The sequence below is a fragment of the Paroedura picta genome, chromosome 2, assembly GCF_049243985.1.
Source record: "Paroedura picta isolate Pp20150507F chromosome 2, Ppicta_v3.0, whole genome shotgun sequence".
NCBI lineage: Eukaryota > Metazoa > Chordata > Lepidosauria > Squamata > Gekkonidae > Paroedura > Paroedura picta.
In genome coordinates, this window is record NC_135370.1 from 176,513,111 (window position 1) to 176,535,071 (window position 21,961).

The following is a 21,961-nucleotide window of genomic DNA, read 5'->3' on the forward strand; positions in this document are numbered from 1 at the left end:
CTCCCTGCACAGTTGCCTGGTCATTTTCATCCCCAGTGCTAAGAAGAAGAGTTGGTTCTTATATGCTGCTTTTCTCTACCCAAAGTAGTCTCAAAGCGGCTCACAATCGCCTTCCCTTCCTCTCCCCAAAACAGACACCCACCCGGGGGGGGGTGTCAGTCGGGTTGAGAGAGCTCTAAGAGAACTGTCGGGTTCTAAATGCTAACTGTACAGTTCCTCCCAGGTGCTAAGAAGAGCTGGGTTTTATACCTAGATTTTCACTACCCAAAGGAGAACTAAAGCAGCTTACAAACACCTTTTCCTTCTCCCCACAATGGACACCCTGGGAGGTCGGTGGGAGTACGTGAGCCCTGGGAGAACTGCTCTGTGAAAACAGCTCTAAGAGAACTGTGACTGGCAAAAGTCACCCAGCTGGCTGCATGATCAGGGGATCAAACGGCTCTCCAGATTAGAGTCCACCACTCTTAACCACTACACCATGCCATAAAGAAGATATTCTGGCTCTAGAACAGTTCGATTCGACTGGTCCAGTGGCAGCTCAGAGACCAGCAAGATGTCCAGGGGAATGAGCTTCCAAGCATCAGCGCTCCCTTTGGAATAGCTCTCAGCTTGCCAGGGCTTCCATGGAATATCCAGAGCTGGCGCATGAAGGGGACTGTAGATGCTGAAGGACGTCGGGTGGGAGCCTAACGTCACAACATGAAACTGTCCAAGCGCTCATCCTATGCACAAGTCCCGTGGGTGAGTGCCCTCAAAGAGCAAGACTTACTTCTGAGTAATGAGCCGCAGGATCGTCTTCTGAAGGGTTAAAACTTCCCCCAAGGACGCTGCTCCAAAAGCAGTCTGCCCGAAAAGAGAGAGCCAGGACTCGCCTGGATGCTTGAGGCTGACCCTGCACTGAGGGAGGGGAGGGGGGTGGACTAGCTGGCCTTCGGACGCTATGCTCCCATGCCTCATCTCTCAGGGCGCGAAGAGCCCCGCAGGATCACACAGAGACTCCATGCCTTTGAGCATCTCCTTCCCCACACCCGAGGTCATTGGATTCGTCCTCTTCCCTCGTTCCCAGTCACTGCCATCCGGCGATACACTGCCTTCGAACATGGAGGTTCCAACGAGCCAGAGGGAGGGGCCAACAGGGGAGGGGCGAGTCCGTGGAATCCGGAGGCGTGGGAAATCCTCGCGTCTCCACCGGAGGCGGGTGGGAAAACTGCGATCGCCGGCGGTCTCTCCCTCCCTCCCTCCCTCCCTCCCCAGAGGCAGCCGGCAAAGTTGTCCCTTCCCTCTCCTCCCCTTCTCCTCCTCTAACCTCCGTGCCAAACCAATTGCCACCCTCTCGCCGGCTCCCCGCCTCCCTTCGCCTCTCCGATCTCTCCCCCCTCTTCCCCCTTCCCCCCCTTCCCCCGCCCCGAAACAAACGCCTCGGTCTTGTGCCGGAAGCAAGCCCGGGCGGCGGGCGCTCTCCCGCTTCGCAGGACCTCCCCGACGGAGAACTCTTGAGACCGGCGGGGCCGTCATCGCTCTGTCCTGACCGTCGGGGGATCGGGTCCCTTGAGCGCCCTCCCTCTTGCTTGGGGCGCCGCGCGGACTCAAGTTTTCTTCGTCGCCTCCTTCCGCAGCCCGGCCGCACCCGCCTCCCTTGCCTGGATTTCAATAGGGGGGGGGGGGGAGATGGGGAGGGGCCGCCGGCCGGATTCGGCTTCGAAGCCATAGGCGGCAGCGCGGGGAACTGTCCAAGGTGCTGAAAGCGCGGCCGGCGAGCTCCGCTGTCCAGGGTGCTGAAAGGCGCGATCGGGGACTTTCGCTGTCCGGAGTGCTGAACGCGCCGCCGGCGGGCTCCTCTCGCCTGGCCCAGACGGACGCGGGGGCCGGCTTGGAGACGCGGGGATCGCTCCCTTCGCGGCTACTTTCCCCCAGGAAGAAGACTCCGAGGAGACCCGCCAGCCCTCGACGCCGCCGCCGCCGCGCGTCTCTTCGGCTCCCTCTTCTCGGGGCTTTGCGCTCGGGAGCGCAGCCAGAAGGCACCCACCAGCTGTCCGCCCGGGTGGCAGCCGGCCCGGGGCGGGGGGCGGAGGGTTGGGGGCGGCTCGGAGCGGAGCGTGGTCATGTTGCCCGCCCGCGGCGGTGGCGGCAGCGGCAGCAGCAGCAGCAGCAGCAGCAGCAAGAGCCGGGCAGGCGCGCAGGCGCAATCCCCTGGCCGGCTGCAGTTCCCGAGCGGCGAACGCGGTGCTGCCACAGTCTGGGCTCCACCAGCCGCCGGCGCGCTACTACCATGAACTGCCTCGTCCACCTTCCCTCAGCTACTCCACGGCACTGGGCGCAAGACACCTTCCGAGCCCCTCCCAGCCACCCCTTGGCTCCAGAGCCCGGCTCTGCAGGCGCAGGATGCCGGGGGGCAAGCGAGGGCTGGTGGCACCACAGAACACGTTTTTGGAGAACATTGTCCGGCGCTCCAGTGGTAAGCCCAGAATCCCCGCCTCCCCCTGCGCCTTCCTCCCGCTGTGGCCCGGTGGGTTCCCGAAAACGAAGGGTTAAACTGTCCTAAAGTTGGCAGCCCCCCACCCCCCACCCCACACACGTTCCCTCCGGGTGTCTCTGAAGTCAGAAAAGTGCTTTTTCCTGTGGGGCCGGGGAGGGGGGGGGCGAGATCTTGGAGCAGGAGTTGCTGGGGGAATAAGTGGGTGAGAAGTGTCTTAACCAACTGACCGGCCCTTCAAGAGATCAACAGAAGGAATGACGATCTCGTTAGTGTTGGGAAATGTGCCCTGCATGGTCATCTTCGCATAATCTGTGTGCCTCCACCCCCCAAAAAAAGAGACAGGTCTCTGCTCCCAAGAAGCCTACAATCTAAAAGGAACAGTGTTTGTGGGGGGGCGGGGGCGGGGAAGGGATCGGAGAGAGGTGGCCCTATGGGCATGTCCTTTCCCTCCTCTTGTGTAGCAATGAGCATCACCTGTGAGAGGTTTTCCCAGTCTCCCACCCTGAAATCCAGGTGTGTGTCGTCTGGTGGCAAGGAAAATTGTGATATGTACACAACCCCCCTCCTTTCTGCTTGTCCGTCAAAGGCCTGACGAAGGCTCCAGGCAATTCTGTCTTGTAGACGCCGGGGAGGCTGGTTAAAAGGCCCGAGGGAAAGAAAGCTTCCTCTTGCTGGCTGAGCAACTTTAACTTCTCCCTCTGTGCTCCTTTCAAAGGACATGTTAAAACAGGCCAACTCGAGCTATCTGGCTGACAGGAAAGGGTTCCTCTGAAATACTGGGGAGGCCACCCTGACCTGGATAGCCTAGACAAGGCCCATCCCCTCCGATCTCGGAAGCTAAACAGGGCTGAATCAGGCTGGTATTTGGACGGGAGACCTCCAGTGATTTGGGTGGTAGTTCCTCCAGGGAACACCAGGGGTCATGACGCCGAGACAGCAAGGCCAACCCCCCTCCAGACGTCCCTTGCTTGGCTGCTGGACAATCCTCGCATCTCCTGGCTACCTTCTACAAGCCACGCGAGAAATAATACGCGGGGAGGCCTATGCTTTGAGAAGAGATTGAGGGGAGGGGGGGTGTTCCGAAGTGGACGTAGCAAACACAGAAACGCACACACTCTCCCGGTGAGTGGAAATTGCCCCTACTGGAAAATGTAGATGGACAGAAATGCCCCCTCCCCCAAAAAAGCACTTTCATTATCAGCCTTTTCAAAGCCAAGCCCTGCATGAGGGAGGGAGTCAGGTTCAGCTTATTAGTTGGCCACTGGCCATTTCAAACTTATTGACTGTTATATAAAAAAATCAGTTAAAATTAAGACATAAAACTGAGAAGATCACAAGGAGTTTAAAAGTTATCAATTGAGTTTCTACATGGTGCCATATGGAGGATGGAGCAGAATTGTTCTCTCTTGCCCCAGAGGGATAGACCAGAATGAATGGGAAGAAATTAAATCAAAAGAAATTCCATTTAAACATCTGGAAGAAGTTCCTGACAGTCAGAGTGGTTTCTCAGTGGAACAGGCTTCCTGGGAAGGTGGTGGGTTCTCCATCTCTGGAGATTTCTAAACAGAGGCTGGATAGCCATCTTAGGGAGAGGCTGATTCTGTGAAGGTTCAAGGGGGTGGCAGGTGACAGTGGATAGGGTTGGGAGTATCCTGCATGGAGCAGGGGGTTGGACTAGATGACCCACGAGGTCCCTTCCAACTCTATTATTGGAGGTCCAACACTATTATTCAATGATTCCATGATTCTATGGTGATATAAAGTTACACAGAGAAAAAGGAACCGTAATGATTAGGGTTTTATTCCTGATTGCACAATTTGGACCTAATTTTCCTAGCAGTGAGAGACAACAGTAACGTAGGCATCGATATCAGACAGTCGAAAAATCATACATTCCGTTTTTGAGAGGCCTGAGGTGGTAAGGAGTATTCTTTTAATAAACTTGCCTCTTGGTTCATCATAGAGGGGGCAGCCCATTACATCGTGCGTGAGGGAGGGGCTCACCTAGACGTTACTTGGGGCAGAAGCCTAACGGACACGTCCCTTGCGAATTGACGCCTTCAGATAATATCTGCCACCTGACCTTGCAGGTACGCTATCTAAGCCCCTTCCTCACCATTTCTAATTTATTACTGAGGCTTTGTCCATTTCCTCGGGTCTTTGGCAACTGTGGTGCAGAGAGGATTTAATCTAGCGGCTCCGTTATGTCTTTGTGCTCTCAGAGCAAGTCAGCCGCTGTCGTCCCCGGGAACTAATTTCTTAAACAGCGCACTTCAATCTTTATCGGTGTATCTCCGGAGTGCTCTGCTCTTCCCTGGAGCTGGAGCCGGAGTGCCCTTCTCTTTCCTTTTATCCTTTGGGGGTACTCGAGGCTGGAAGGGGGAGAAGCGAGAGAGAAACTTGACAACACAAAACTTTTTCACTGAGCAAGGATTTGAACCCAAGCCTTTCTCAGGTCTGAGTAGAACAGTGTATTGCCCCTTCAAAGGGCCGAGCATTCCCATGCAAGCCACCGACAGATCAGGCAGGAGTTCCTATACAGTTGGTGGATTTGGCCGAATAAAAAAGGGAAGACTTTGTCAATGAGCCTGAATAAAGGGGGTGGGGTTGGGGGGTTCCAACGAGCCAGGCCTGATGAGGACTGAGCATCCTCCAGGTGATGCAGAATGTTGAGAGCCATTGAGAGGAGTCTGAAGAAAGAAAGAAAGAAAGAAAGAAAGAAAGAAAGAAAGAAAGAAAGAAAGAAAGAAAGAAAGAAAGAAAGAAAGATGAGGAGAGAGAGAGAGTGAGGAAGGAAGGAAGGAAGGAAGGAAGGAAGGAAGGAAGAAAGAAAGAAAGAAAGAAAGAAAGAAAGAAAGAAAGAAAGAAAGAATATTCTTCGTTTCTTTCTTTAGATCAGGGGTAGTCAACCTGGGGTCCTCCAGATGTCCATGGACTACAATTCCCATGAGCCCCTGTCAGCGTTTTCTGACAGGGGCTCATGGGAATTGTAGTCCATGGACATCTGGAGGACCACAGGTTGATTACACCTGCTCTAGATCTCTTTCCAGTCTAGGAAAAAAACCTTTCAAAATGGTGAGCAGCATTCTGCAGTGTTATTTGTTCCTGGTGTCTTCGAGAAATTGTAAATTGTTTTAGGTTATTCCTTAAGAGAGAGATGAGTGTAGATTGTAAGATATACATGACAAAATGCTGGCTCAAAGGACTCGCAGGAACCAGAGAGCTTAAGAGGGTGGCTTTGGCAGAAGGTGGAAGTCGCTGCACTTGTACACTTTGCTGGTTCCCTGGACTGAGGCATCTTTACCAGGCTGTTATTCTTTCTTGCGATCCCATTTCAGCCTCTCTAAGGCCACTAGTGCAGGTGGCGCTCTAGAGGTCCATAGACTACCATGAGCCCCTGCTGATCTAGACTCCTAGAATCCTAGAGTGGGAAGGGGCCATCCAGGCCATCCAGTCCCACCCCCTGCTCAAGGCAGGATCAGCCTGAAGCATCCAGGAGAAGTATATGCTCAGATGCTGCTTGAAGACCCCCAGTGAGGGGGAGCTCCCCACCTCCTTAGGCAGCCCCTTCCACTGCTGAACTACTCAGACTATGAAAACATTCCCCAGTCCTGTTATCTATCTGGTACTGCTCTACACGTAGTTTAAAGCCATTACTGTGGGTCCTATTCTCCACTGCCAACAGGAACCTTGCCCTGCCCTCCTCCAAATGACAACTTTTCAAATCCTTCAAGAGAACCATCCTGTCCCCTCTCGACCTCCTCTTCTCCAGTCCCTCAGCATTTCCTCCCAGGGCTTGGTTTCCAGGCCCTGGATTATCCTGGTCGCTCTCCTCTGCCCCCTCTCCATTTTGTTCGCATCCCTTTTGAAGTGAGGCCACGAGAACAGCCCGGATCAGGTTCTTGCAGACTAAGGACCATAGCTGCCTTGATTGAGTCAATCTCTCTCATGTTGAATCATAGAATCATAGAGTTGGAAGGGGCCATACAGGCCATAGAATCATAGAATCATAGAGTTGGAAGGGGCCATACAGGCCATAGAATCATAGAATCATAGAATCATAGAGTTGGAAGGGGCCATACAGGCCATAGAATCATAGAATCATAGAGTTGGAATCACAGGCCATAGAATCATAGAGTTGGAAGGGGCCATACAGGCCATCTAGTCCAACCCCCTGCTCAACGCAGGATCAGCCCAAAGCATCCTAAAGCATCCAAGAAAAGTGTGTATCCCACCTTTGTTTTGAAGACTGCCAGTGAGCCTTCCTTTTCCTGCTACCTCAAACTTTTCATTGCGTTATTTTCTTTTCCCAGTGAGTCTCATAATGTGGTCCACGTAGGATTACTTGCTCTGGCTTGGGAAATGCCTAGAGACCTTGGGGGTGGAGCTAGGAGGGGGTGGGATTTGGAGCGAGGAAGAGCCTCAGTGGAGTGTCATGTGATGGTGTCCACCTTCCAAAGCAGCCATTTTCTCCAGGGAAAGTGAGGTTTATAGCCTGGAGCTCTGGGATAGGAAATCCCTGAAAACTTTGGGGGGAGAATTGGGGTGTGGAGGGACCTCTGTGGCATACAATGCTCCAAAGCAGATGCTTTCTCCAGAGGAGCTCATCTCTTTAGTCTGAAGATAAACTGTAATTCCAGGGGCTCCTCAAGTCCAAGTACAATATCTTTGGTTTAATCATTTTAGCTTCTACGGAGTGTTCAGGCTTGCTTTGATTTCCATACGTGGTAAGTGCTGTCAAGTCCCTTCTGACTTATGGTGAACCCTGTTAATTTATGGCAAAAATGCCCTCTCATTGATATCCTTGCTCCGGTCTTGCAAACAGAAGGCCATGGCTCCCTTGATGGAGTCTGACCATCTGCTTTTGGGTCTTCCTCTTGTCCTGCAGTCTTCCGCTTTTCCTTCGATGATTCTTTTTCCCCGCTGACTTTTATCTTCTCATCCTGTGGCCAAGTTCTTTTAGCTTCTAGGGAGAGTTGGTGTCTGTCTGTCTGTGTCCAGTCATTGGGTTTTCCTATACAAATGCATTCTTGCTTCCAGGGCTAGCTGCACAGAGAAAATATTGATAAACGTAGTGAAATCCAAATCCTAATCAATAATGTTTTGGGAGATGGAACTCCTGCAAAAAACCTTGAAGTCCCCAATGATTTGGAGATGATCGTTGTGCTCAGAAACATCCAGTTAAGCATTGGAGATGAACTAAGTGGAAATGCTGGGGATTGAACCTGCAGCCTTCTGCTTCCAAAGCAGAGGCCCTACTACTGAGCCACAGTCCCTCCGGAGCCACAGTCCCTCCCCCAAGATGAGATAGAAGGTATGGTGTAGTGGTTAGGTTTCTGAGCTGTGAATGGGAAGACCTGAGTTCAAATCCTCACTCAGTCACATAGCTTGGTGGTTAATCTTTGGCTAGTTATTCTCGATAAGCAGGTTCTTCAATGGAGATCCTTCATATCACTTCTTGCTCGATCCTTTTTCCTAGAGATAATGGGGATTGAATGTGGGATGGTCTAGATGCAAAGCCGATGCTCTCCCATCATGCACCGCTACATCCTCCGAGCCAAGCTACCTTACATGGCTGTTGTGCAGATAAAATTAAGGAGAGGAGCGCTTTGAGCTCTTTGGAGGATGAGTGGGTATGCTGGACTGCATAGTAAAATAGCTTAGAAGTGCTGTGTAAAGAGAGAAAGGACTGTGAAGGCTTAATTCTTCCCAGATCCAGAGAGTCTTGAGTGACAGGCTGTTCCAAAAGATCTGATTGCTTAGCATCAGCTGAGCATAGAAAAACCTTTGAAGTGGATGCTGAGGAGAAATGTGTCTGATTTCAGTCCTAGCTGAGTACAGAAGTTTTCTAATTTAGTTCTGAATGAGAGCAGTTTAACACAGACAGGAGAACTGGGGAAAGTTGGCAAGGATGAGTGGCTAGTTAGACAGAGATCCCCGTTCAGGTCAAGGTTAGAGGACAGATCTAGAGTGAGAAGGAATTTCCTTACCCAATCTAAACAGGGTGATAGCTCTGAATAGAGCGGAGATCTTTTGTCTGGCATGGTTAGAAATTGCCTTTAGAGACCTTAAGAGTCAATCAAAAATTCAAGATGAGTACTGGTGTTTCAAGAGAAGGGATATGGGTACTGGAAAAAGTGTCCCAGATTTTTGGAAACCAAAGAAGTCAGAGAATGCTCAAAGAAAGTATGCTGGAGTGTTTGGGGAAAACTCTGGAACAAAAGGCTCTCAACATAAAGATTTAAGTCACTGTAAAAAGCTTAAGAATCTCTCATTAGCTGGAAACATAAGAACTGAACTCTGTGTATATGCTGGTTTTACCTCAGAAATCTCAAGCCCCAATTTCACCCGACCTTTCCCCTCTACGTTAAATAAAATATTTTGTTATTTTTGAACTTTAACATGCCTCGAGTGCCAATTAAGTTGTTTCAGTTAAAACAAGCTCTTGATCCTTCCCTCGGGTTACTGGGCTGAGCCAACAGCCAAAAATATCACACTGTGTCAGGGTGGGACAGCCAGAGTTCTCCAGCAAAGAAGAAAACACATTACTAGGGCAGCTCAGTCAATAAAGGGAAAGAGAAATCTTGCCTCTGAGGGAGGGAAAAGGATGGGTCCATTGCAGTGGGATAAAAACATTTATTCCAAAAGCAAGTGGTCAGCATTTCCCCCAAGCCTTCTGTGCCTGATATTTCTGTCTATTGTGATGGGTGGAGAAGAGGTGACTGTACTCAGAATTTCATAATATACAGCAGGAAATACATTGTTGAGGTGGCTTATAAAAAGTTACAGCCTACTGAGCCAGAAAGAAAGAGCTAGGTTCAGTCTAGGAAAAAAGGTCCATCTGACTGTACTTCACATATCTCAAGCCCTGACCTGAGTGGCTCAGGCTGGCCTTATCTTGACAGATCTCAGAAGCTAAGCAGGGTCAGGCCTGGTTAGCACATGGATGGGAGACCACCAAGGAAGTAGAGGCAGGCAACAGTGGACCACCACTGAATGTCTCTTGCCCTGAAAACCCTACAAAGTTACTTTTAGTTGGCTGAGTTTTGATAGCACTTCCCACTATCATTGAGAGGCAGTTTGGTGTAGTGGTTAGGAGTGCCGACTTCTAATCTGGCAAGCCGGCTTTGATTCCCCACTCTCCCCACATGCAGCCAGCTGGGTGACCTTGGGCTCCCCACGGCGCTGATAAAACTGTTCTGACCGAGGAGGAATATCAGGGCTCTCTCAGCCTCACCCACCCCACAGGGTGTCTGTTGTGGGGAGAGGAAAGGGGAGGCAAATGTAAGTAGTTCAGCTGTGGAAGGGGCTGCCTAAGGAGGTGGGGAGCTCCCTCTCCCTGGCCGTCTTCAAGCAGCGGCTAGGCAGATCCTTCTGGGACTAGATGGTCTTCATAGCCCTTTCCCACTCTAGGATTCTAGGAGTCTAGTTCAGCAGTGGAAGGGGCTGCCTAAGGAGGTGGGGAGCTCCCCCTCACTGGTGGTCTTCAAGCAGCGGCTGGACAGATCCTTTTCCTGGATGCTTCAGCCTGATCCTGCTTTGAGCTGGAGAAATGTGGCTGCAGATCATGGCCAGGGCCTACTTTCCCTTTAAGTAGGCTCTAACGATCCCCATATCGGTTTAGCATTTAACTGTTATTTGTTTTAAGGACAGAATTATTTGCACGAGGACTGTAGTTCCTTTTGGGAGCTATTACGAACGGAATACTCGTCAAGGAACAAATTATTCCCTGAAAGCTTTTCTCGAGCTAGGGCAAGTCTTCTGCCTGTTTGCTAGCAGGACAGGAAGAAATCCGAATGGTGCAGTGCGATGTTCCACTTTCTTTCTCATCTGAGCAACCCCCCCGGAGGTTGGCAGCTTTCAGTTTCCCGGGGTATTGTCTATGGCAGGGGTAGTCAACCTGTGGCCCTCCAGATGTGCACGGACTACAATCCCCATGAGCCCCTGCCAGCGTACGCTGGCAGGGGCTCATGGGAATTGTAGTCTGTGCACATCTGGAGGACCACAGGTTGACTACCCCTGGTCTACCATTCTTGAAACTGCAGAGTAATTTTGACAGGAAGAACCCGCAGCTGGCTTGGGACGGGCTGAGAAGCTAATAGGAGGTGGTTGACATGGTTTTTGGACCGGCAGAAGGCAGCACAAATGAGGCAGGGAGAATAGCTGGCCTGGAGGTCTCCCTTGGAGGAGAGCCGGACCCCTCATCCAGAGCCGGCTTCCAGGCTATAATTGGCTACAGCAGACCAAGCTCCTGGAATGCACAAGACGTCTTCCTGCTCCCAGAGCTGCCAAGGGAGAGCCGTGGTTGAGGGAGCGTGGCCTGAGCTGCAGACCTCGCTAGAGTCTCTGCTCATTTATTGACTGGACGCCTGAGTAGGAGCCGTATATATGCGGTTGCCAACCTCCAGATGGTGAACAACAACAACAAATTGCGGCCAAATGGTGCGGGACGGCCAAGATGTGAGTCGGAGCTTTTGAGGCAATGAAAGATGCAGGGAACGTTCCCTTCCGTTATTCTGAACGTCATCCCGCTTTTATTTATTATTTATCTGATTTGTTAAGTTTTCATAGTGCCCTTCCCGAGGGATCGGGTTAGCTTATGTCACACATCAAAATGCATTCAGTAAAACCTAATGGCGCACTTCAGTTACTTGTAAACTTAAAATGATTAAAATGGTCTGAATTGGCTTAAAACAGCACATCACAACATTATGGGCAGGTAGCTGTGAATCTCCTGATTCTGCAAGGGGTTGGCATAGATGAACTGCTTTTGTGTACAGCTTAGAACAGTGGTTCTCAGCCTGGGGGTCGGGACCCAATTGGAGGTCGAACGGCCCTTTCACAGGGGTCATGACAGGGTAAGCAACTTGGCTCGCGGTGGGGGGTCACCAACCACACCACAGCCTTGTGGGGTAGATCGAGACAGAGCGTTTGTCTTTCTTGAGCAGTGGAAAAGAGCGAGATCGTCAACGTGGGACAAGAGGCAGAACTGAGAAACCCCGGGAAAAAAGAAACAATTTATATACAGCCATGAACAATGAAGGATTTGTGGATTACATTTTTATAAAACAGAAGGGCATATTTCCTTGGATTTTTTTTCTTGCCTCAAAGAGTTTTAGCCACGTTAGAACCGCCAGGTGGTAGCCAAAGATCTGCTGGGATCACACTTGGTCTCCAGGCGACAGAGAAGAATTCAGCTGGAGAAAATGCAGCATAACTTTATTTCATTTTCAGCCCCTTCAACCATAGATTGCTGGGATTGTGAATCAAATAAGAACAGAGCAAATCAATACTAAGATAAATACAGAAATAATTTAAAAACATGGCGTATACCCTGCTAGAGCTACCCGGCTAGACCTTGCAGGAATCACAGCATCAGTCCCCTAATATCTGTAAACAAAAGAGGGGATGAGGGAAACATGATCAGCAGAAGTTCTTGTACAAGAGGGCAGTGAACCTGAGAGTCACTCTAACAATCTACTTTTTGGCTCAAATGAAATTTCCTGGGGAGGTGCAGACAAATAAATCTTGTGTGAATCGTTTAGTCTTCTTCCTGGAGCAGAGCAGAAAGATGGGCCTGCAAGATCTGAAAAATTTAAGGCATGATGAATTCATATTTCAGCAGAGGCCCCTCCCCTCCCCAGGCTCTGCCTTCCTCAGGCTCCACCCTCCCAAATCACCAGGTACTTTCCCACCTGGAGCTGGCAACCCCACCTGTCTCTGACAGGAGAACAGGCTTCCTCGAGAGGTGGTGGGCTCTCCGTCCTTGGAGATTTCGAAACAGAGACTGGAGAGCCATCTGATGAAGAGAATCATAGAATCATAGAATCATAGAGTTGGAAGGGGCCATACAGGCCATCTAGTCCAACCCCCTGCTCAACGCAGGATCAGCCCTAAGCATCCTAAAGCAAGGCTGATCCTGCGAAGGTTCAAGGGGGTGGCAGGTGACAGTGGATGAGCGAGAGGGTTGTGAGTGTCCTGCATAGTACAGGGGGTTAGACTAGATGACCTTCCAAGTACCTTCCAAGTCTATGATTCTATGATTACAACACTCTCCCTTTTCAGGCTGCTTTAATCAGGAGTCATTCCAAGCCAGGTGCCAGGTTTCCACCAGCTGAGTCATCCAGGAACAGGTGTGAGTTCTCAATGGATCAGCAGCCCACAGGACTCCCAGTCTGGATCCAGAGGTGGACTCATGCTGAGCTGCTGACCACCCATTTCAGAATTGCTCTATGGTCCTACTAAAGAGTTTCAGCCCATTCCTAGAGAGGCTTGACAACACTTCTGGTTTTCCACCGGTAGTGTTGTCAGACCATTGCTTGCAGGCCGTCCCTATTTCCCCACCTTCCCAGTCTCCTGAAGGCAGGCTTTTTGAACCAGGGTTTTGTGATGGTCCTGGAAGGGTTTTCTGACTGGAGGGGAGTTAATAATTTTTAAAATATATTTTAAAACATTGTTAAACATTTAGTGGGTGGTATAACCATATGTGGTCATGTGGACCCACCCTTCCCCTCCAAAATGGCCAATGATGGGCCTGGAGGGGTGGGAAGGGGAGGAGCAAAAGTTGGGTGTGTCCAGAGCTCTGCTTCCCAACCATATTCTGCACAATCACATCAATTTTGGGGGTTTCCTTGAAGCCTGAAGAATGTTTCAGGTGTTTCTAAATGGTGAAAAAGTTAATAAAGGCTGCCCTAGGGGGAGATTAGAGCCTCTTGTGGCGCAGAGTGGTAAGGCAGCAGACATGCAGTCAGAAAGCTCTGCCCATGAGGTTGGGAGTTCAGTCCCAGCAGCCGGCTCAAGGTTGACTCAGCCTTCCATCCTTCCGAGGTCGGTAAAATGAGTACCCAGCTTGCTGGGGGGTAAACGGTAATGACTGGGGAAGGCACTGGCAAACCACCCCGTATTGAGTCTGCCATGAAAACGCTGGAGGGCGTCACCCCAAGGGTCAGACATGACTCGGTGCTTGCACAGGGGATACCTTTACCTTTAGGGGGAGATTAAAATACACCCATGAAGCTCGTGTCTGAGATAGGATTTGAACTCAGAATCCACTGAATGTTGGTTTATTCTCTTATCCTGCTTTGCAGCTTGACTGAGCCTTTATTTTCCTTGGCTCTTCCCCCCCCCCCTTCCCCACATTCTTACTTCTTTCAAAGGACAGCTGTGAAACATGAATAATTACGCTAGAACATCCTACATATAAATATTAAAGGATGTTTTTCACCCCTTCGCCCACCAAACCAATTCTACTTGAACCATCTTCTTAAAGAAGTCATCATGGGCAATTATCTTATCACGTCTTGTGGAATGATTCCACTTTTCTGGCTCTCCGTTCATTATGTAAGCGGCATTCTTCTTTTGGGCTTTTGAAAAAAAAAATTCCATTGGCTCTCGGTATTGTGCATTTGAACGAACGAATGTGCTTTCCTTCTCAGAGGTACCCAAGTTAAGTGCATAGCAAAATATTAGCTGCTGCAGTTATTGTGTTGAAAGTGTGGCCATCTATCAGCAAGTCTATGGGTTTCGTTTGGGTTATCATGCAAATGACACCGGATGGAAGAGGCCATTCGGGGAGGGTCTGGAACCCAGTGGAACAACTTCTGGCTTGCATGCAGAAGATCTTGTGTTCGAATCCTGCTAGCCAAAGTTCAGTGCTCATGGGTGACGAGGTTTGCTAGAAAGCCAGCTTGGTATTGTGGTTAAGAATGGCGACTTCTAATCTGGCGGTCCGGGTTTGACCCCCTGCTCCTCCACGTGCAGCCAGCTGGGTGACCTTGGGCCAGACACAGCCCTCATAGTACTGTTGGGACCGAGCAGGTCTGTCAAAGCTCTCTCAGCCCCACCTACCTTACAGGGTGCCTGTTGTAGGGAGGGGAAGGGAAGGTTATTGTAAGCATCCGTCTTAGACTCCCGTCTAGACCCCCCCTCTATCGGGCTATTTTTGGCAGATTAAAGAGTAAAGATCAACCCCTCTGCCCACACCTGGGTCTATTATTGCTTAGGATTTGGTTGCCTTTTTGCCGCGGAGCATCGTGGTGGTTATGTATAGATGGTTGTATTTTAGTCCTTGGGTTTCTAAACTGTTTTACGGGAATTTTATTGGGGCTTGTATGGTCACTGTTATCCACCACGAGCCTTTGCAGGAGTGGTAGGCTACAAATACAATTAATAGTAGTAGTAGTAGTAGTAGTAGTAGTAGTCGTAGTAGTAATAGTAATAATAATAATAAGCCCCTTTGAGACTCCCTTGGGTAGAGAACAGCAGGGTATAAAAACCAATTCTTCTTCTTCTTCTTCCTCTTCTTCTTCTTCTTCTTCTTCTTCTTCTTCTTCTTCTTCTTCTTCTTCTTCTTCTTCTTGACCTTGATGCATTCCCAGTTCTCTCAGAGCTCTCTCAGCCTCACCTCCCTCACAGGGTGTCTGTTGTTGGGAGAGGAAGTTAAGGCGATGGTCAGCCACTTTGAGACCCATGAAGCCTGCTGGGTGACCTTGGGCTCCTCCCAGTTCTCTTAGAGCTCTCTCAGCCTCACCTATCTCACAGGGTGCCTGTTGTGCGGAGCGGAAGGGAAAACTATACGCAAGCCATTTTGGGACTCCTTTGGGCAATGAAAAGCAGGGTATTAAAAAAGAACCCAGCTCTTCTTCAAACTGAAATTGAATTTCTCCCAAAAGCCCTTATATCAGAGAGGCTGCACGAAGCTGCAGATGCCATGTGATTTCTCCCTGTCCCAAAATATCCAGAGTACGCAGACATAATGCAACCTGATGTGAGATGGGCCATAGGATGAAGGCCCTCAGGATCCTTGCTTCCTTCAGGGTTATTCAATTGGCTTGACTGATATTGGATTACTGTGCTCCGAGCTTTACTTACGAGAAATAGGACAGGCGGATTCACACAAACTCGATGCCCACTAGGGTCACCAAGTCTCCCTCTGTGGCAGGAGACATCCTGCTAAAAACCCATTCTTCTATGGCGGATCTCAGGGGTCACCAACTATTGGAATTCACATAAGGAGTTAGACAGGAAGGGATGTGCCAGAGTTTGTCTCTTGTGGCCCTTCCTTGTGTGTCCAGGGAAATGCCGAGTGCCACTTTAGTGTTAAGAGGAGAATTTCCTCCAGGCTAGACTGGCTGGGGATCATGGGTTTTTTGGGGGGAAGAGCCAGCATGGTGTAGTGGTTAGGAGTGTGGACTTCTAATATGGCGAGCCAGGTTTGATTCCCCGCTCTTCCACGTGCAGCCAGCTGAGTGAACTTAGAATCATAGAATCATAGAGTTGGAAGGGGCCATACAGGCCATCTAGTCCAACCCCCTGCTCTACGCAGGATCAGCCCTAAGCATCCTAAAGCATCCAAGAAAAGTGTGTATCCAACCTTTGCTTGAAGACTGCCAGTGAGGGGGAGCTCACCACCTCCTTAGGCAGCCTATTTCACTGCTGAACTACTCTGACTGTGAAATATTTTTCCCTGATATCAAGCCTATATCGTTGTACTTGAAGTTTAAACCCATTACTGCGTGTCCTCTCCTCTGCAGCCAACAGAAACAGCATCCTGCCCTCCTCCAAGTGACAACCTTTCAAATACTTAAAGAGGGCTATCGTGTCCCCTCTCAACCTCCTTTTCTCCAGGCTGAACATCCCCAAGTCCCTCAACCTATCTTTATAGGGCTCGGTCCCTTGGCCCCAGATCATCTTCGTCGCTCTCCTCTGTACCCTTTCAATTTTATCTACGTCCTTCTTGGAGGCCTCCAGAACTGCACACAGTACTCCAGGTGTGGTCTGACCAGTGCCGTATACAATGGGACTATGACATCTTGTGATTTTGATGTGATGCCCCTGTTGATACAGCCCAAAATGGCATTCGCCTTTTTAACCGCTGCATCACACTGCCTGCTCATGTTTAGTTTACAATCCACAAGTACCCCAAGGTCTCATTCACACACAGTGTCACCTAGAAGCGTATCCCCCATCCAGTAGGCATGCTTTTCATTTTTCTGACCCAGATGCAGAACTTTACACTTATCTTTATTAAATTGCATCTTGTTCTCATTTGCCCATTTTTCCATTTTGTTCAGATCTCGTTGAACTCTGTCTCTATCTTCCGGAGTATTTGCCAGTCCTCCCAATTTGGTGTCATCTGCAAACTTGATGAGTAGTCCCTCCACCCCCTCATCTAGATCATTAATAAATATGTTAAAAAGTACTGGGCCGAGCACCGAGCCCTGAGGTACCCCGCTACTCACCTCTCTCCAGTCTGATGAAACACCGTTGACAACAACTCTTTGAGTCTAGTCGCAGACCTGATCTGTTCTAACTGAGCAGTAATATCAGGGCTTTCTCAGTCCCACCTACCTCAGAGGGTGTCAATTGTAGGGAGAGGAAAGGGAAGGTGATTGGAAGCCACTTTGAGATTCCTGGTAGAGAAAAGTGGCTTATAAGACCCAATCTCGGGGCGGGGCATCATTTGGACATGGAATTGGGATCACTGGAGGAAAGGCAGGTAACTGTCTATTTTCTGCAGGGGGTTGGACTGGATGACCCTGAAGGTCTCTTCCAACTCTATAATTCTACTAGGGAAAAAGCCCGTTGCATTCAGGAATACAACAGGCACTAGTTTTGGGGGGGGGGGATAGTGGTAGAAGAACTCTGTGAACAGCCTCCCCCTTCCTACCAGGACCTGGAAATGCTGCAGGCTGGAGGCCCCCGGGTAGGGAACTCACCAGCAGGGGCAGCTCTCACACAGCAGGGATCTGCAGCCTCCGAGCCTCGGAGGGAAGTGGAAGAAGGAGGGGGAGGTCAGGGGTGGGAGACAAAAGGTGATTGGCTGGCTGCTGGACAGACAGGCAAGCTGGTTGGAGGAGGCGGTACTCCGGTTCAGGACAGCTGCCCTGAGTGGGTATTAAACCCTGAGTGGCACTTAAGCCGTGAGATCAGCTCCTCCTCCTAGCCCTTACCAGAAATATTAAGTGGAACAGATGATCTCCCCAAACAAAGAAAAAGAGCAACATGTTTGGTTGTACGGAAGTCCAGAGTCATAAACCTCGGGGCAAAAGAGCCTAACTTCCAGTAGGCCTGAAAGAAACGAGAACCATTTTTCAGGAAGACAGTCTTCAGGAAGAGAGATGTTCAGCCATGGGGGAAGCGCAATGAGACTGTCAACTCAGGCTGCAGCAACAGTGGCGGGAAAGAGACAGATTCCATGCTGGGGATTTACAGACTGCAAGTGAAATGCGGTGCCTTTAGAGAGCTCTCCGAGGTGACTGTACTGGAAAGAGCAGGTATTTGTCTGCCTTTCCTTTCTCAAAAACAAAAATACAGGGCTGGAAATGGGGCTGGAAAAGGCAACCAAAATTATTAGGGTTGCCAGCCCTGGGTTGGGAAAGACCTGGAGGTTTTGGGGATGGAACGTAAGGAGGAGGGGACTTGGGAGGGGGGACGGCAGCAGGCGAATCACCTTCCCAGGTGACTCTTTTCTCCAGTGGAAATTCTCTCCATCTGCTGGAGATCAGCTGTAATCCCAGGAGACCTCCAGGGTTTGGTGAAACCCTGGGGTTTCTTGATGGCACTGGAAGGGTTTCCTGAATGGTTGGGAGTTCGTTCATTCATTCATTCATTCATTCATTCATTCATTCATTCATTCATTCATTCATTCTTCTTCTTCTTCTTCTTCTTCTTCTTCTTCTTCTTCTTCTTTTCTTACTACTACTACTACTACTACTACTACCACCACTACTACCACTACCACTACCACTACCACTACCACTACCACTACCACTACCACTACTACTACTACTACTACTACTACTACTACTACTACTACTATGATGGGGTGGGAAGGGGAGGGCTCTCAGGTAGGCATTTCCACAGCTCTGCTTCCAAACCATATTATACACCATTGCACCACTTCTGGAGTTTCTTAAAGAATGCTTCAGGGGTTTCTCAATGCTAAAAAAGTTTGGCAACCCTAAAAATGATTGAGGGGTTGGAGCAGCTGCCCCTGAAGAGAGAAATTTGAGGACTACGGACAGGAAACATGCTAAAAGTTTACAAAACAAAGTTTGAGTCCAGGGGAACTTTTAAGACCAACGAAGTTTGATTCAAGATACAGGTTTTCGTGTGCAAACCCACTTCCTCAGACAATATGCACAAAACTAAGAGTGATGTAGAAAGAGTGTGTTCTTCTTCTCGAACTGCGGATGCAGTCTCAGGTTCAGGTTTCATCGTCTCCAGATACAGAGATCAGGTATACGTAGAAGTGAAAGTCTTCTACTGCAGACCATGGAGACCTTCTGCCAGTATGAGACAAGATTGACCTTGGTAGACCAGAAGTTTGAGATCTTGCAGCTTGTCCCAGAGGGACGGACTAGAACTAATGGGATGAAATTAATTCCAAAAAGATTCCGTCTAAACCTCTGGAAGAAGTTCCTGACAGTTAGAGTGGTTCCTCAGTGGAACAGGCTTCCTTGGGAGGTGGTGGGTTCTCCATCTTTGGGAATTTTTAAACAGAGGCTGGAGAGCCATCTGACGGAGAGGCTGATTCTGTGAAGGCTCAAGGGGATGACAGGTGACAGTGAATGAGCAATAGGCTTGGGAGTGTCCTGCACAGTGCAGGGGATTAGACTAGATGACCCAGGAGGTCCATTCCAACTCTGTTATTCTATGATTCTATGATTATAACACTCTCCCTTTTCAGGCTGCTTTTGACATGAGTCATTCCAAGCCAGGGGCCACAATTCCACCAGCTGAGTCATCCAGGGACATGTGTGAGTCCTCAATGGCTGAGCAGCCCAGGGGACTCTCAATCCTGATCCAGTGGGAACCCATGGTCACAGGCAGAGGTTGAATCATTCTTAAACAGAGGCTGGAGAGCCATCTGATGGAGAGGCTGATTCTGTGAAGGTTCAAGGGGTGGCAGGTGACAGTGGAGGAGCGAGAGAGTTGGGAGTGTCCTGTATAGTGCAGGGGGTTGGACTAGATGACCCAGGAGGTCCCTTCCAACTCTATGATTCTACGATTCTATGGTACGCAGAGCCTCTCAGCTTCAATTGCCATCATCTTCAGATCCAGGGATCAGGTAGAAGGAGAGGTGAAAGGCCTTGTAGAGCTGCTGTCAATCTAAGTAGATAAGGTTGACCTTGATGGATGTATGGGCTGATTCAGCATAAAGCGGCTTCAGCTGCGTTTTTTGACAGCCCTTTTAGATTCATCATCCAGCTGTTCTGCCAAAGGCACTTCAGCAGTAATAGCAACATCGGGAATGGCTGTGTAGGTCGGAGCTGGTGCAAATGCAGGCTGTGGAAATAGATCCAGGCAGCTAACCAATAGAAGATGGATTACTGATGAGATACAGAAACAACGAACCCTCCAAGTCATAATGTCTATAGAGACTCACTGTCTACCTGGATATACTTGCATTTTTCTCTCTGGTGTATTTTAAAGTGGCCTCAGTCAGGGCCAACATCTTTTTGGCACTGGCCTGTACTGGTGGAACACCCTTCCTGCTGAGATCAGAGCCCTGTGGGACCCTAAGCAGTTCCACAGGGCCATAAAAATTCAGTCTTTCTGCCAAGCCTGTGGAATACCCAAACCTGGTATGAATCTACATGGAACATTTATTTCAATCCCAGGTCGATTGAGCCTACACTGAATGCGATTTCCATTTTGATTTTGGGCGAACTAAATTTTCCCACTGCAACAGTCCTTCAAAAAGCAGGACTGAGCTGGAGTGACCCTACCTTCCCCCTGCAATACCCTGGAGTGGATATATCCCTCAATATTTGAAAAATCAGCATGAGTAAAGGTGCAGCTCTCTGCTTGTTATGAACTAAGTAGCTCCCTGGAGCCTCCAATGTTGTTGAAAAGCCCTGATTGGTTCAAAGTCTTCCTCGTTCCCAGGTTGCAAGGCTTCCCTTAAAGGGGAAGCCCTAACTTCTCTCTGCAGAGATTTGCCTCTTGGATTTTCCCCCTCCTCTGCTGTCTTTAATCCTCTCCCCCCACTTTTAAGAAAAGAAAGAGGCTCCTGCTGCATTTGGCTCCTCCTCCCTTCCGAGCTTCCCCAGTCGAGTGCAGAACACTTTTCTGTTTCAATGGGGGGGGGGATAGAGGAAGACCCGAGTTCAAATGGGTCTGAATTCAGCAGGATCCACAACAGAATAAACAAAGTAAGTGCAGAATCAGACCTGGTAAATTCAGAAGAACTTACCAGAGGGAGTCTCAAAGCGGCTTACCAACACCTTCTCTTCCTCTCTCCACAACAGACACCCTGTGAGGTAGGTGAGCAGTGACAGAACTGCTCTGTGAGAACAGCTCTATAAGGACTGTTAGTAGCCCACGGTCACCCAGCTAACTTCATGTGGAGAAGCAGGGAATCAAATCCGGCTCACCAGATTAGAAGCTGCCACTCTTAACCACTACACCAAGCTGGACTTAAGCAGTTCCACAGAGCCTGAAAGAAACAATTGTTCTGCTGTGCCTGTGGAACATCTTACCTGGTGAGATCAGAGCCCTGAGGGATCTTAAGCAGTTTCACAGGGCTGGAAGAAAGGAGATGTTCTGCCGGGACTATGGTTGAGTCAGACCCATGAGGTGACTTTGGGCTACTCCCAGTTCTCTCAGAGCTCTGTCAGCCTCCCCTCCCTCACAGGGTGTCTGTTGTGGGGAGAGGAAAAGGATGGCAATTGTAATCTGCTTTGGGACCTCTTCAGAGAAAAAGTGGCATATAAGAACAAACTCTTCCTCTTCTACAAATCAGAATCAGTCCGCATCATTTTGGATTTGGATTTTTACCTTGCTAATCCCTAACTTGTGTTTTCTAACACTAACAACCTAACCGCAGTTTTGTTTACATAAGGAGGAAAATTTTGAACTCTTGCTTTTTCCCCACCCTCTCTGTCTCACACACCACTGATGGAGCAGGGCTTGAACTTTTTACTTTTATTATACTATGATGATGATGATGATGATGATGATGATGATGATGATGAAATGCTGTAACTTCTTAAGGTGCCCATTCATTAGTCCCCGGCCCTAGGGAAGCACGCCTGGCCTCGACCAGGGCCAGGGCCTTTTCGGTCCTGGCCCCGACCTGGTGGAATGAGCTCCCGGGAGAGCTGTGGGCCCTGCGGGATCTTTCAACATTCCGCAGGGCCTGCAAGACGGAGCTCTTCCGCCAGGTTTATGGTTGAGGCCGGGGCTGATAATAGATCTAGGCCCCCCCGGGGACTCGGGTTCTGGACCCGAAGCAAAACATCATCAGGACCTCCTCTCCACCCGCTAGTAGTGGGAGGGAGGGGGGGAGTTGAGCTGCCATTCTTGCCATGCCGGCAATATTGGCAATGTTATTATTGTTTTATGGGGTTTTAATGGGGATTTGTGATATTGTTACCCACCACGAGCCGCAAGGGAGTGGCGGGATATAAATCTAATAATAATAATAATAATAATAATAATAATAATAATAATAATAATAATAATGGTTAAGCATTGTGA

The 21,961-nt window shown here is 49.6% G+C and overlaps 1 protein-coding gene across 2 annotated transcripts in view; it reads left to right on the plus strand.

Annotated features, from left to right (window-relative positions):
• Positions 1-1,720: 1,720 nt before the first annotated feature.
• Positions 1,721-21,961, plus strand: part of KCNH5 (potassium voltage-gated channel subfamily H member 5) — a 257,699-nt gene continuing 237,458 nt past the window's right edge. For both annotated transcript variants that reach the window (XM_077323911.1, XM_077323912.1), the window contains exon 1: positions 1,721-2,455. In XM_077323911.1, the coding sequence (XP_077180026.1) occupies positions 2,383-2,455 (73 nt within the window). In that variant the 5' untranslated portion in view covers positions 1,721-2,382. The remainder of the gene's footprint in view (positions 2,456-21,961) is intronic.